Genomic DNA, 16,309 nt, shown 5'->3' on the forward strand with positions numbered 1-16,309 from the left:
GACCTTCACCTTCGACCACCAAAATCTAATCATTTCATTGAACGTCATTCCCTGTCAGCAAAAGTGATGAAGCAATATGCGAAATGCCTAGTTCGCTCTTTCTTTTGCTTTTAATGTGAACTATTCATCAAGGTTTCAGCCTGAGCATCCTGCTGTGAACTGGAACTTTCATTTCTTTGGTTGATTGTTACTCTGCACCGGCTGGCACCCAGGAGAGAGGAACAGCTGTGCACAGTGCTTCTTGGTTTTTTTTTTTTGTTGTTGTTGTTTTTCGTGTTTTAAATAATCTTTAGCTTCTCTGGAATAATCTAGTCCAACTTTGAGCCGTCTAAGTAGTCATTTTTAATGTACGTAGATCTGGTCCACTGTGGTCAGCATGTGAAAAACTCCCTTTTTTTGCGTTTTCACAAATAGAATAAAGGTTTCACAAAAGTGAAAGTGGGATAAACACAGCGCTGAAGATTTACTTTAAACATCTAACATGCTTTCACCTCAGGGGGTGCAAAAAGCTGAGGATCAGTTATTAAGCATGCACCTTTACTCTCCCCTTAACTGCTGAATGGACAGCTAACTCCAGCATCATTGTTAAATGTTAATAACCCGTTGATATCAGCCCTTGCAAATGGAAAATGAAGTGAGAGGTTCCAGACTTGTTTGCATTTGGTCCAGCAGACAGGCTCCTTTGGGAAACAACTGTTCAAACATTTAATATCATCTCTAAGAAACCAGGACATCATGAAAAATGCACACCTCGGCTTGAACACATTTCTAGTGACAGCAGTTCAGCAGTGACACTTGACTTTGGTAAAAGTATAATCCCATGACATACAAAATATTCAGAGGCTTTCACACAGTTTTTAAAGGCTGAATCATACTTCTGTGTCACTGTGTCACCATAGGCACTTATGGCGGTTATTTCCTGTGTGCATAGACTTTACCTGATCACTGTAATATCACTGCTGCATCACTGAGTAGCAGTGTTGTGGAATAGGCTTGGGCGGAATCACAGTATTACATTATACCAAGGCTTTTAGAAATCCTGAAGGTATATTTTTTCAATACCATCATAAATATAAGCGCTTCTCTTTCTATTAAACTCACTGTATGTAGTGCACAGCGCACACCACCAGAGCTCAGTCCCCGGTCTCTATGGGTAAAACAGGCAGCTGAGCTGAAAGACACAGCGATGCCTAATGGTGGAGGGAGAAGTTACAGGACTGTAAACAGCCGACAGCCAGAAGGCAGAGAGAGACTGTGGGGAATAACAGCATGTTAACCGAAGCTGGTGATTGGTGAAACAGTAGACTTACTAACTAGATTATTTAACAAGAGTAACCAAGACATACAAGTGAGTTCTATTTTGTTTCTGTTGAGTTTGAATGAGTGAATAATAAGGAAAATAGGTGTGAGAATATTACTTTTCTTCACGTTTTTGCTATTGTGTATTTATTAGGGGGACAGTTAGTGCCTCACACTTATACCGTCATATACTGTGTACCCCAGTGAAATTTCAGAAAGGTATGAAGGCATGAAATATTACATACCACCCAAGCCTACAGTTGAACATGAGAAATTTCATGTTTGCATTCATTCTCCTCCACAGTTTGATACAAAGCTGCATCAGTGAGGGTGAACACAACGTCTGCATAAAAATGGCTTTACTACATGAAAAAAAAGCTTTTCTCAACAAGAAACATGTAGGAGAGAATACTGCTAGCCTTAGCAGATACCTATTGGACAAAACTGACAGAACTCAATCATCTAATGAAATGTGGGCCAACATTCCTGCTAACTACTCCATCAGTGAAGAGAAAATTACGCTGCGTTACGTTCCATTAGAGATGTGTTGATGTTGTCCTGTCCAGCCCCTGTACAGAGACACTGTGACACAGAAGTATCGATCAGCCTCTACCTGAAAACATGAGCTTAATTGAGTCAGTGCTATGATTTCCAAAACCTAAAGTCATCAGTATCTGTTTTCAGGCCGGTGGATCTTAAATTATCACAACTAAGCAACTGGCCATTCAATCAAGGTGTTTTGTGAGTGGTCTGATATTGAGGGAAAATTCTTGTGTACAGTGGTATCAGGGTTAGTTTTTATTTTGAAATTTCCTCCTGGGCTTCCTCTCTGTGTTCAGCAGAGACAGGCCCAGGACATGTTTAGTTTGCTTGGCATAAGGACTGGAAACAGAGATAATAATGGACTGTAACGAGTGAAAAAGTCATCCACTTACTTCAAATCTGTCTTGTTTACACACAGAACTGGTCTGGACCTCATTAATGGTTGTTGAACAATAAATAATAAGCCACAACAGAGTGAGGCAGGGATGGCAGGGTTTCTTTTTTCTTTTTTGTAGTCCAACATAGAGTTAACAATGCCCTGGTAACCTTGACAAAAAGCCTCTGGGGTTTTTCCATTGGATTTTGCATCATTGCAGAAAATAAGCTCTGTGGCAAACAAACATTTATGATACTTATACATTTTGTTCAGCAGGATAATCTTCACTAATGAACACTACTTTCAGGATTTTTGAAGTGTAAATTCAATCACCAGAAGTAAAAAGCTGATGTTGACATCACAGTTGTATGACTTCAACAACACATAAAAGCTTCAGAGTTCACAGGGGGCTATTTACTGATGTATTTTATGTAGTAGAACAAAACATGAAAGTTTCTTCAGCTTGTGTTAACCACAGGCCTTATTTCAGACTTCTGGCCAAAAACACATCAACTGTGAGACGAGGGAACCTGGACTCATTCCTGCATCACTCTGTGTCAGTGTCATTAGATAGCTTTTGAGTTGTTGGATGGCTTTTCTCTAGACCTTCTGATGATGTTAGGCCGGAACTGTCCTGCTGCTCCCAGTCCTCCAATTCAAAGACCAAGCACACATTCTGGATTTATGGTACATGAAGTCACAAAACAACTAAACTCTAGTCAACTCAATCTGATGGCATCACCAAGAGAAATCTCTTCCACTGAAATGGAAACAATTGTGTACAATCAAAGATTACTGTTTGATCTATTTTTACAGTCTGATCTTTTTTTTTTTGGACTTGTTTGCAGGAAGCAGTATGGTGCCCACTCACTGTTCACAAACTCTTGCTATTAAAGCTAAACAGGGCACTTAAAATAGGATTCTAAAAACATCTGAGGTGAGAAATAGGCAGTGCAGTGACACAGTCTTGGTTATATTAAATCAGTACTGCATAGTTTTTTGGTTTGATCTAAAGAGAGACAGAGAAAGAGAAAGAGACAGAGATAGAGAGCGAGACAAAGACTGAGAAAGTATAGAAGTGAATCTAGAAACAGACTCCTCGAAACCTCTGTCTCTGTCTGTCTCTAAGTGTAGAATGCAGAAGAACAGCCTGTAGTTCGAGCAACAGCGTCTGTTTTGCATCAATTTGTATCATCTGGTGTGGTTTCAGTGCACTGCGGGGGGGCTAGGTTCCGGTTAGATGATAGATCAAATTTATATTCCATCCTTCTCCTGTGTTTCACACCTTTGATCTTTAATTTGAGATGGTTTGTATTCATTTTAATGGAAGAGACCGTTCTAAGTTAGAGTAGCATCATGATTTTTCTCATGTACCTTCCTGCTGCCATTTTTTAAAAAGTTGCTCAAAAGATAGCTACAATCAACTAATTTAAGATTTTCAAAATTCTTCCTGTACTGAATTTTAGGTTCTGCTCAGTGACTGAAATGTCTTGAGTTCAAGGAGAAAGCATAGAGGGCCCCAGGGATGAGTTTTTACTTTAGGCTGATGCAGTTAGCTTTGTCCTGGTTCCCTCATCAAAAAGCCTCTGGGTTTTTGCAATGGATGTTAGATTATTACAAAAAAAAAGCTCTGTGGCAAACACACATACAGACACATTTTGCTCAGCAAGGTAATCTTCACAAATGAACAGCACTTTCAGGATTTTTGAAGGCTAAATCCAATCACCAGAAGTGAAAAGTTAACATTAGGCTATAAGCTAACTACACTATGGTCCTATAACTCCACATTCCCTCCACAACGAGGCTGTAGGACGGAGTTTAGCGTGGCTCGGGGTGACGACGTTCTGTAGTCTCTCATTTAGCCACTTGTTACAGAGTTTGTATGCACACGGGCAAGTCAAATTCAAGGGCTTTCAAGTACTTTTTCAAGCACTCACTTTTATTTTCAAGGATGTTATAAGAGAATCTTGCAAATTCCTAATGAAGCAAACATACTATCAGGACCTAAAATTAATGTATTAATAATTAACTGGTTATAATTATTTAGGCATGTGATATGCTAAGGACAACACAGCAGGACAATCTACAGAGCGCAGAACACAGCAAAGCTCAGACACACAGCTGCTTTTTACTGCCAGATTACAGCTCAAAACTTGGGCTAACGACCAACTCACGATGTGTTTTCTAGTCTAGTGAAACATTCTGGCATCGCCTTTTCACTGGTGTTTAGCAGCCTGTTAGCACTCTGATTTAATACCACTCTTCGTGCACTGAAGAATATTTGCAATCATGGCTGTTCTTGGCTTCTAAGTTTAAATATTTAGCCAATACGGCACATAAAATAATTTATCATTCTATTCTACTCTCAGACATATTCATAAAAAAATGTCTGATTTTCAAGGTTTTCCATTAGAACAAAATGTGAAAGTCTCTTCAGCTTGTATTAACCACAGACCTTATTTTAGGCTTCTAACCAAAACCTCATTCAAAAAACCACTGACTTTGAGACGAAGAAACCGGAGGTGCTGAAATGCTAACCCATTTCTGGGTTTTAGGACTGATTCAGTCTTTTGCAGGGCCTTCATATGTAGGTAGTATGAACTGACTTTAGGTCTGCACAGGATGCTCATGGCTTTGATCCTGTAATCAAGCAGGTTTGTTATTTGAAACAGCAAGCACACTCCACAGTCATCCTCCTGTGAGAAACGCTACAACAAATCAACAGCTAACCTTCAAGCTCCCCTGCAGGAACCCAACAGTCATAAATTATGAAAACAACATGTTCTCAAAGAAACACTTTTCCCAACACAGCCTACCTAACAGGACAGTCTGGTCAAACTATGGGCTGCAGTTTTCCTAAAGCAGTGCCAGAGTAAAGTTACCAGTGTAAAAGGTGAGTGGGACAGTTCCAGCTGATGTCCTCGTCTTCAACAGGAAAAAAAGTCCAGCAAACTATTCTGGCTCAGAACCTGAACTCAACTCACATGTTGGTCACCATGTGGGATCCTGAGCACATGGTGTGTGTCCATCACAGCCGAGCCTCCTCTGACAGCAGTCTGTGGAGGGTGGGGTGGGCTACGAGTCTTTGAGCGTGCTTATTTGGGCAAAGATCTTGAGCGCAGGGCCAAGTTTGATGTTCATGGTTCCCATGAGATGGTCCTCCTTGAGCAGCAGCAGGGCCTGTCCATCGATCTCCTGAGAACGGAACTCCTCAGCGATCTCCAGACACCCTGCAGACACAGAGCAACATCAGTCAGCTCTGCAGAGTGCTGCACTCATGTCTCATGATAACCACCAGGACGGCTTACTGCACTCATTTGTCACCTCTTTACATGGTTGGTATTAGAGTTCTCTGTATTTGTATGTAGGCACAGCATCTTCATTTACTGCATTTTTTTATAAGAGAAAGGAAGAAAAAACGTCTGCGATCCATCAGAAATGCTGCTTTACAAGAAACAGCTATTTTCTCATGAGTAAAGGATTGTTTTGGAGAATTAAATACTTTGATATTAAGAGTGCACTACAAACTCTGTTTAGATCTGATTGACTGGCCTGGAAACAGTGTTGGGGTGGTTCATGCTCTCAGTGTAATTTTACATATAAGTGTAGCACATACTAGAGGTCGACAGATTATCGGCCTGGCCAATTATTGGGGCTGATATTTAGCATTTTGCCGATTATCTGTAAGGGTGTTTTATTTTAATCATTGCCAATAAAATGAATCAATTTAAAATTGCAAAGAGTGTGATAAGGGAGGAACTTTTACTTTGTAAAACCACAGAGAGCTATTTCTATTTTTATTTAAATTTTTGCTTAAAATTATAAAAAAAAGTTGCTGGGAGCTTGCCATTTATGATGTTGAACATTTCAGTTTTGATTAAACATTCGCTAAAGGCATATACAGAGTTTTGTGTTGGAGTTTGTTATATTGTTATATTTCAAATTCTAAATACTGAAAGAAAGATTTTCATTTTTATTGTAAATGCATATTGGTTCCAAATATTGTTTATCTGTCTCATTAACTACTAATAATCAGTATTGGCCCTGAAAAACCAATATCGGTTGACCCCTACCACATACACCAACCCGTTAACAGGCAAAACCCTGAAAATAAAAAGCATCATATCCTGCTCCACAAGCTATGTGATTTAGTGTAACCTGGTGGTGCATTTCAGAGAGGCTGATCGCCCTGTGGCCGCTCTGAGGTACACTGACATCCAGCACGTTAGAGGAGGAGATTTGAATCCTCTCTGACTCCAGAGTTAGAGAGTTTCTATATCTTCACCCTCCGAACTCTGACACCCAGAGGTTAAAATCAAGAGGATGAGATTAAACATTTCTTCTAAATTAAATTATTATGGTGTTATTGTAATGGCTTTTGTATGTGTTCTCGGCTCTGACACACAAATTGTGTAAATTTGTTTATTAATATAACAGGGTTGTTTGTTAATATAACAGGTGAGTGTCTTTCCTCGTGGGATTTTTGTTCCTTTATTGGAATTATTAATTAATTATTGGAATTTGTCCATTTTCCTTTAATGGAATTTAATTTGTTTTTTAGGTGTCTGTTTCATGTATTGGAGAATACTTCAGTTCTCCCTTAATCTCAATTTTATACAACTTTGAATATAGGTGATGTAAACTGATGATGGATTTCAGTATAAAGTATTTTGATATAAAGATTAATTTCAAAACAAGGAATCTTGAATACAATGTTTTCATCAATCATTTTGTACTTTGGCCTTGACATCACATTTTTTCTCTCCCAATGAACTTTTTCTGTGTATTTGCTATGTCATTTTTTGAATTGTTGATTGTCACTTGGTAACTATACTCAGCCTGTTGGTGTTCATCATGTATAAATATAGGTGTGGTTTCATCTTTTCAAACATTTTTAACCTGATGAACAACATGAGTAAATAAATAAATAAAATAAAACTGAATTCTGGCAGAAAATAGTGTATTCACTGCTTACAGTGAAACACTGAAAACAAGTTTTCAGTGTCTTCAAAGGTGATAAACATGATACAGCAGTGTCCAACCAATTCAACCAGGGGCCTATGTTGAAGCAACAATCTGCACAACATCTGGATATGAACAAATAAAATCCCGGAGGAGCTGAGGCAGCGCCCACCTGGCAGAGAGGAGATGAACTCGTAGACGTCCTCTATCTTCCACTGGCCGGGGTCACTGGGCAGGAAGGTGTGGGGCTGCATGGCCGACGGGGGGGATGGAGGTCTTTTGTAGCCAGACAAGTCTGAACATTGGCTGGACTCCCCCTGTGCAGGGTGAAGTGACTGACCAGTGGACAGAGATGCAGCAGCAGCAGCAGCAGCAGCAGCAGAGGCAGAGGGCTTCTGCACACAGGAAGCAGTCAGACAGGTTTCAATATTACACTTCTATCAAAGACTAAGGAGCTGTTGATATGGTAACGGTTCTTGCATGAAACATTAAACTTTTGTTGTGGTTTGGCCTTTCGTTTACATGACAACGGTGTTTTCGCCATGAAAACACAAACTTTTGAAACCGGGTTCCAGAGTAATCTTTTGAAAACACCTCTTTTGTTGCCCTGTAAACTGGCAAAGCATGGATCCTGTGAGAGCAGTGACATCATGGCTGCACTTCACACATGCAAGTGGTGTTCATCTGTGGTGTGTCATCACAACGTTACACTGCTAACTACTGACCTGGTTACTGCGTTTTTGGTTGTTTTTGTGGATCCATGTACACGAGGATCTTTCTCACAATGTTATTATTCAGTGTTATCATGTTATCAATGACATCATAATATGTTTTAAAAACATGACGGAAAGACTTTTCCGTTTTTAGTAGGGCTGTTTTCGTCTAAATGTGGCCTAAGTCGAGAGGAGCCAAGACTTCAAGAGTAACTCAACCCCCAAATCACTTTTTTTAGTTGAAAACCTATGTGTATGGATTTTTTGTTGTGCCGTTAAAAGATTGTAAGCGCAAATTGAGGCCCGATGGAGGAGTGACTGGCTACAGCCACATTACTCTGCTTTAAATTTAAGATGGACTCAAACAAAAACAATCTCTGTCCATATAAACATTTTACCAGTGTTGCAGCTTTAATCTCCATCCATACAGACATGCCCTAAAATGCACATCACATGGCCATTCAGGTACACTGCGCATGCGTGAGCTGGTGTAAACAAGAATCATTGCTACAAGCAATGATTAGATGCAAAATTTAACCGCACAACAGCTGCTAGCAGAGACAAAGTCAGCAATGCCTGTAATTCGTTATCTATGTAAAAATAACGCCGGGTAGTCGAGGCTCATTTCCTGACTTGGGCGTGACCAATCAGCAAACGGGTGACCGCATCAGCATTTCCAAACTGTTCCATTTCTGCCCGTCTGCAGTAAAATGCAGCACTGGAGTTTTTGAAATAAGAGGATGTGTTTTCAAACTTCTCCGTTTTAGGGCTGCTAAAAATGAAGGTTAATAAGGATGTCAGGCTGATATGTAGCAATTCTGAGGCATATTAAATTAATATGGAGTAATGTGGACGTATCCTTAGCCACTCTCCCTGGTTGAATAGTTTTTCGCCTTCCAGGGAGGAGGCACAGAAGTCAGAAGTGGGGTGTTTAGTTCCTGTTGAAATTGTATTTGCATCTAACATACTGAAATCCTGAAAATGAAAAGTCAAAAGCTCAGTTTTCTCACCTTCTTTTTAGACTCTAAACTGCAGTTTTTGTGGTTTTCATTCAGTGCTCTCTGTTTCTTCATGTTCTCCAGGGTGGTTTTGCGGTTTGGAAAGAGACCCATTCTCTTTGTGCATCCCACATTGTAGCTGCAAAACAGTAAACAAAGTGAGCTGGAACTCATCGTAAAGACGTCAGCCTGATGGTGAATATTAGCTAGTTCATCTTTATTACTGTTTATTTGCACAGCCTGATGGGATATTACATCAGTAAGCTCCTGATATGTACATCATGTATTTACAGCTGCTCTGTAAGGTGTCTGTCTGTGCCAAACCAAAGCTCACAGTCTGGCTGCACAGTGCAGCATTTCACTGCATATGTGAGTCACAATCAGAGTGTGTGAATGTATAACATTTTTGGGGCGCACCAGCAGTGAGTGTCTGACAGCTGCCAGATATATATTTAAAGGTTCTAAATGTAACTTTTTACACTGAAGAAATGAAGAAGACTAAGGGACAGTACTGTCCTCCTGTCTTGCCTCACCGTTTGGCGCACACTGTAGAACAGAACCTCTTGGACCTTTTGAAGACGTAGGCAAAATCCATCCTGCCACACAGCTCACAGGTCAGCATGGGCTCCTGCTGGGCCTTAAACTCTGAGGGAGCACACAATGAATTCAGTCAGCTGGACAAAGACAAACAGCAGAGGCATGCATCAGGTCGAGTACCTGCAAGCCACAAGCACATACAGGTGATTCGAGGGCGATACTTTGTCTTAATTTTATTTCAAGGTTTGGTTCTGGTAAAAAAAAATGTGGGTTGGATAGTGGATGTTTGAAGATAAGTATATCAGAATTGAATGAAAATTATAATTATTTAATGAAGCATTTCACTGCAAGACAGATGGTCTTTTAATTAAACAGTTCTGTCTCTGCAGTAGAAAGAGGCAAATACTTTTGGAAGTGGTCCTACCTGAGCAGAGAAAACAGAGAATAAGGACACTTTCATTCAAGACAACCTATAATTACCAGAATGCACTGCAAAAAAACAATAAAACGCTCCTACTGGTGGGTGACGTATGCAAACTAGCTGTCTGGCAAGAAACAATCTCATACTCCAGTTAAAGTGTGAGTTTATATATATATATGTATGTATGTGTGTGTGTGTGTGTGTGTGCGTGTGCGTGTGCGTGTGCGTGTATGATGTCACACTGTGTAAACATGCTCCTGTCCTAACTTTTTTGGAACTTGTTGCAGCATCCAATTCAGAATAAGTGACTATTTACAAAAAAAGAAATAAAGTTAATCAGTTTGAAGATTAAATGTCCAATTATTATTATCATAATGCAATTCAGCATGATGAACCAACCAGATCATGTGAAATATGTTGATACTGAGAGAAAGTGCAGCCCTGTGACAACATAATGTTTTGTATATTCTATCACATTTGAGGTATATACTCTGAGGAAGAAACAATGGAACAGTGCTGCTGAGAGCTGGTCTACACAACTTTACCCTTTGGTGAGAGGCCGTCCATCTTAGAGTCTGACGTGTGTCTCCTTAGGCTCTCAATTGAGAAAGACGGACGTTCCACCTGCATTTAGAAAATAACAGACTTCATTATGTCGGCTGATAAAGACTGAAATTAGTCACAAAACACAATAAAAACAAGATGCCCATGCATGCTCTGGCTTCTCCTTGAATAGTATAGTTGAGGATGGAACAAAAGAAAACTTTGCAAATCTATTTTCAATCAGGTGCGTAGGAGAGGGGCAAGCAGAACACAACTTAGAGAAAAAAACTCCCCTCACTGTCTAACTCGCAAAAGTTATTATTTTTAATGCAACATTTCAGTACGAGACCTGCATAAGGCAAACCGGATGAAAGTCTAGTACTGAAGTGAACAGATAAAAAGATAGTTTAAAAAAACGGATTTGACTGATGGCAGAAGAGAATGCCAGGAGGCCTGGAGAGAAAGGGGTGGGGGTGAGGGCATCCCTAAATTTTGAAACTAAACGCGACAGGTGGTCAAGAAATTCTATGGTTCTGTTTCACTCTTGCTAGAGGTATACTATGCAGGATTACTGGTTGCTGTTGGTAAACAAGCTGACCCCCAAAAGTGAAAGAAAAAGCCGACCCCTAAATTCACTCTCATTTGGCGTGTTACCTCATTGTATTTGTGTTTTTTCTGCGCTGTGCTTTTGCATGTTGATGCTTATGGTCTGACACCCGTTCATTTTATAAAGCCCCGACCCCACCTGAGAGTTGTGGGGTTACACAACCACACCCAAATTTGTAATATTTCTTACACTATTATTTATTTTTATGAGCCAGAGAAAATGGTGTCAGGTCAACCATATTGACAAATTTAAATGAAAATAGAATAACAGGCCTAATATACTTAAAGCAAAAAAGTGAAGCTGGGTGATTATGCAGACACAGCCCGTGTAGGTGATCTAACACGGACATAGTGTCAGCCTTGTTACTCTACTCTCAAAAGCACGATGCTGGATAACTTTTAAACCACATAGTAACCTGATGGAGGGAAAAAAGAGGCCCTGACAGTCGTAACCTGGGACTGCACCACCACCTGTTTGAGCCAAGTTCTCTAACCAACTCAGCTGACTTTGGATGTTTTCTACACACCGAGGTCGAGGCATTGCTCCATCATGCATCTGTGATCATAGTGAGATTTTGTGTGTGTGTGCGTGCTACCAAATTTGCATTTTGATTATCTATTTTCCTTTATCTCAGGCATGGATATTGAAACGTTTTTCTCAGGGTGATACTCATGCTAATTAAAAGTACATTATCCGCACCAGATACTCGTTTTACAAGTTATCATCCCTCATCCCTTTTAAAATCAGAGTTGTGATCTTCCTGATGGTCAGAAACTATCAGGGCAGATACATTCGTGAGAGAAAAGTTCACTTTCTGATTGTTTTAATACATAATTATACTGGAGAATAAATAAATAACGATAAACGCACTGCAGTGTGATTTTCAGTTTACGAGTTTTCCATCTTCTGTTTCACCTCAGCCTGTCTGCTTTGCATTCATTTATGCAGAAAATCATGTCTCTAAAAATGATGGAGTCATTATCAGATCACTTTGACTAATTTTCATGGTTCCTCACACTTCCTTTTATAGTAATAACACTGCACTCAACAAGTCACTAGCTTACATATGACTGTAAGTGGGTTTCCATTAACCCCTTAAATTGCACAAATTGAATTTATGAATATAAAATATGTCTAATGGAAACCAACCAATTACGGAAAGAAAACCTCCCATTTATAACAAAAAAGTTAGCGGCTTGTATGAGGTTTTATTTCAGGCAATTCCAAAAAGCCATATTTGGCAAAACTGCAATGGAAACACTTTTTTGTCATTTCAAGGTCGTATGATGTTATGTCTATGTGCTTATCGCTAGGAACTGGCCCCCTCGTGATGTAGCAGGAACTACCAGAGCTGTTATTGCATCACATAACTCTTCAAAAGTTGAGCAGAAGTTTTGAATCCACAATTCCTGTGAAATCGTGGACTATCACCTCCCAGAAATCCCTCATACGTGTCTGCTCCAATATATAAGGAGCTTGCCTTTCGATTACAGCTTCATAACACGCCTACATGACCTTGGATTTGAAATAATGGCAGCTAGTGTCGTGGCTGCAATAGAAATAAAGCTGCTAATGTTTGATCATCCATCACCATGGTTACTGGAAAGTTATCACCAGAGGAGAAGTGTCAGAATATCACTTAATGGAAACCATCATCTCGCAATTGTGTTTTATTGACATTTCAAAAATATTGCTTAAGTTTAGCACAAATCTGTAATGGAAACCTGCCTTGTGACAACACTAACAGCAGGCCAAGAAACATGAGCAGTCAGCTGATCAGACAGGTTGAAAACAAACCACTAAACTGTTATTCATTTCCTGTCAACTGGCCAGTTTTTTTGACAGCAACTCCCAGGTGTCTGATGACCATTTCTGTCATGCAGTGATCACTGACTCCTGCAGAGCTGTAGTACTTACAGGGAAAGGCTCAGCACCCTCCTGAATAACAAAGCCTTCTATCAGATGGGTGAGGATGTGGGACTTGACTAGGGCCTGGGCTGGTTTGCTCTCTCCATTATGTTGGCTGCTGTTAGTGTTCCCATTCCCAGAGGTCATGACTGGAGCACAGGCTGCCCCTCACCTGTCAACAGAAGAGGCAGAGCAAACTCAACAAGCGCTTGCCACGTGGACCTGGGCCTGAGCCCTAATAGCTGCTGTTCAAATACACAAAGAATGCAACACTCAAATTATACGGACATGGGAATTAAAATGATTAAGAATTCCCTAAATGTGGACCAATGTTTTGGCAAAAGTACCATGTTTCGTTTAGCTTGACATGTGACAGATGTATGTAGGAGCCATGGATGAATTTGTTCTGGTATATTTTGTAGGCCATAAGTTACATTTTTTTTTATGTGTTTAGTTTTGCTTATTATACGATTTATTTATTGGCTTATTTCTTTTACTATATTGAGTGAGGGGATAAGTGAGTCACCTGATTATGGGCGGAGACAAGATGATATAGCCAGCTCACCTTTGCAGCATATGAGAGAGAGAGAGAGGGGGTGAGCTGGGTCGCCGTATTTTTTTGTTGACCGCTTTCACATACACTTATGTTTATACCATACTGGCTGTTTCCTGTTATCTTTTATTGTTTTGGTTATGGGTTAATACATTGGTATGACTTGAACCTCTTTTGTTAATAAACAGTTAAACGATTTTCGGATCTCAGTGAAGTGTGTCAAGCGTGTCATCCAAAGTACCAGGCCCCCCGTCAACCTCTCAGCGACTCCTTTGTTCTCTGAAGTCGCTACAACAGATGTTGTTTTGACTTCTTAAGAACCACTTCTGAATTTGGTATAGATAGCCTACAGTCAACTAATATTTAGAATTTTTTCCTCTTGTGTAATCTGTTAACTTTACTTTTTCAACAGTCTTCTTGCACTTAGTGGTATACATGGAGATCCAATTCAACAGGGAGATTTAAGGACTGCTGATGTAAACAGCAGGCTACCAATATGCCATACTCTGTTTTGAGTTGTATTTTATGACTTCTGATGAGCAAGACAACCCCAAATTACCAGATCTCAGAATGCAGTCTGGTGTGACACTCAGTACATTTACATAATGTTAGAAAAAGTTTAATTATTGCGTAAGTCTGCCATAAAATGGACTTTTAAAATACATGTTATCTTGTTAGTCCAACTGAAATTGTACCAAGTCAAATTTCTCAAAGTCCGACTAAAATACCTAAATAATGCAGTTGATGGTCGATATACTCTTTCATTTATATGCCTCAATCGGACCCTAACTGGCCAGGGCCTAGGTCCCCGCACTGGGCTTTGACTGGGAAGTCAAACAGTATAAATTTGTAGAAGAAAGCAGATAAAAACAAAAGAAGAAGGGAAGAAAACAAAAGACATAGGTATCAACATGGAGAGTGCTAGAGCAAGAACCAGCCACTTATGGACAGATGAAGAGACACAGAAATGCAACCTGTTTGCTAACTTGTTTGGTATGTGACATAATAGGTCGACCAGCAGAAGGGCCAATTGCAACTAGCTGAGAGAGGGCATATCTCCATCTAACATTGTGGAGTCGGACATGCTTCTGTCAATAAACGGATTGTTCCGCAGTGCTTGTATACTGGGACATGGACAGTTGTCAAACTAAATTACCTAATCGAGCTATAACTGTAGCTCCACTTAGCAGTGTAGGTAAACGTACTGAGTCTCTCCAAACAGGATCACATATGTGTACACAATAGTGCTGTCTATTTTGTACCTTTTTGTTTTGATTTGTCATTCTTGTTTTAGCTGTATGTCTATGTCTGTACAAGCATTTTTGCAATGAATGAGTCAAATTTCTTGAATGTGAACACTAGGTTTGCAAAAGTATAAGATTTTCACTGCATGATAACAGTCTGAAAATATGACAGCTTCACAATGTCACTGTAGCCTACAGCAGAATTATTACTATTATCACTCAAAAACACTCTTAAAAGAATGAAAACAAGTTTTTTTTTGTCTCAACAAACATTTTATAACTATACTTTAAACTGAAACTTTTTTTTAAATCAAAGTATGAGTTAAAAGTTTCACTTTTGAAAATAGCTAAAAAATATATATATATATAGGTGAGGATCTCTGAGCAGTTACACTTTCTTCAATAAATTAGATAAGCAAATGTACAAATATGATAAATATACATTTTCACATCACGGTATATGAAACCGGTATACCGCTGCAACCCCAAACCCTACACAAATGTCCCCTGATTCTGACTCTGAGACAGGATCACAGTGTGTGATTAGTGTGGACATTGTTGATGTGGAAAATCACTCATTAAATATCAAGTTGTGAATATTATCTAAGCAAAAAAGCCTGATTTAATAGCTACATTACACACGATTCTGTAATGTTATTACTATTAGCAACATAGGGTATGATCAAGCTGGCTGGCTGTGAAGAATATGACTTTACTTACAGGGCGTTGATGAGCAAGTTAAAGCCAAACTCGGTAACGTAAAGAAAGCCTTTCTCGCTTTCCTTGTTCTCATTTAAACTGCGCAAATGAGATTTAACTGAAATTTACGGACACCAAACCCATTCAACACCTTAGGTAACAGCTAAATCACTGTTGTAAACTTACAGCTAGCCTTAACGTTCATCAGTGTAGCCCTGTCGTTACAGCAGCTAGTTGAATATGTGAATGAATTAAACTACAAAGTATTAAAGCCAACGTTTCCATGCCCCGTTCCAAAAACAGAAAACTTGGGAGTAGTTGGCTTACTTTTACAGTCCGAAAGTCCCTCTGAGGGAGTTAGAAAACAGGCGCTCCGCTCGGCAACAATGGTAACGTCAGAGGGAAGAAAAGCTCTTTGTCCAACAGCTCCAAACAACGCTTTCATTTACTCACTCCCTCCGCCGGAACGGCGACGAGCCAGTCCGCCACTACCGACACCGACAAACGTTATACCGACCGAATGAGCCGCAAAGCCTCCCGTTACAAGAGGACACGCAAACTTAGCAAGTGATTCATATCCTCACTATGTTTCGCTTTCTCCTTATTCGACCCGCACACAACAATCCTCTCAGAGCACGCGCGTGTTCACTGGCCAAGCCACAGAGACTGACATGGAGAACTTCCGGCAACAAACTTCCAAATTAAAGCCTGTATATGTTTATACATCATACATTAGAAACTATTTGACCAAAAGATCCACTTACAGATAAGATAGATACAAGAAACCTGACTTTTTTTGGTCAGACAACTGTATTTATGTCAGAAACGAACATTCACGCAGTTCCATCTGTTGTGGAAGACTGTGCCATACAGCTGACATCTCCACTAATGCTGCTGTCTAACAGA

At 39.8% G+C, this 16,309-nt stretch overlaps 1 protein-coding gene across 2 annotated transcripts; it reads right to left on the reverse strand.

Moving 5' to 3' along the window:
* Positions 1-691: 691 nt before the first annotated feature.
* LOC121947309 (polyhomeotic-like protein 2) lies at positions 692-16,074 on the reverse strand. 2 transcript variants are annotated; one of them, XM_042492295.2, is made up of 7 exons: positions 15,731-16,074; positions 12,917-13,079; positions 10,395-10,473; positions 9,425-9,536; positions 8,904-9,030; positions 7,353-7,575; positions 692-5,448 (listed from the first exon to the last, which is right to left on the reverse strand). In XM_042492295.2, the coding sequence occupies exons 2-7, from the start codon at positions 13,052-13,054 to the stop codon at positions 5,294-5,296; spliced, it is 834 nt and encodes a 277-aa protein (XP_042348229.1). In that variant the 5' UTR covers positions 13,055-13,079; positions 15,731-16,074; the 3' UTR covers positions 692-5,293. The 2 variants fall into 2 exon arrangements, with proteins under 2 accessions (XP_042348229.1, XP_087938801.1); XM_088082675.1 differs by lacking the exon at positions 15,731-16,074 and adding an exon at positions 13,434-13,688.
* Between the last annotated feature and the right edge of the window lie 235 nt (positions 16,075-16,309).

This window comes from Plectropomus leopardus, chromosome 9 (assembly GCF_026936395.1).
Source record: "Plectropomus leopardus strain MGB_pleo_1.0 chromosome 9, ASM2693639v1, whole genome shotgun sequence".
In the NCBI taxonomy this organism is placed as follows: Eukaryota; Metazoa; Chordata; class Actinopteri; order Perciformes; family Serranidae; genus Plectropomus; species Plectropomus leopardus.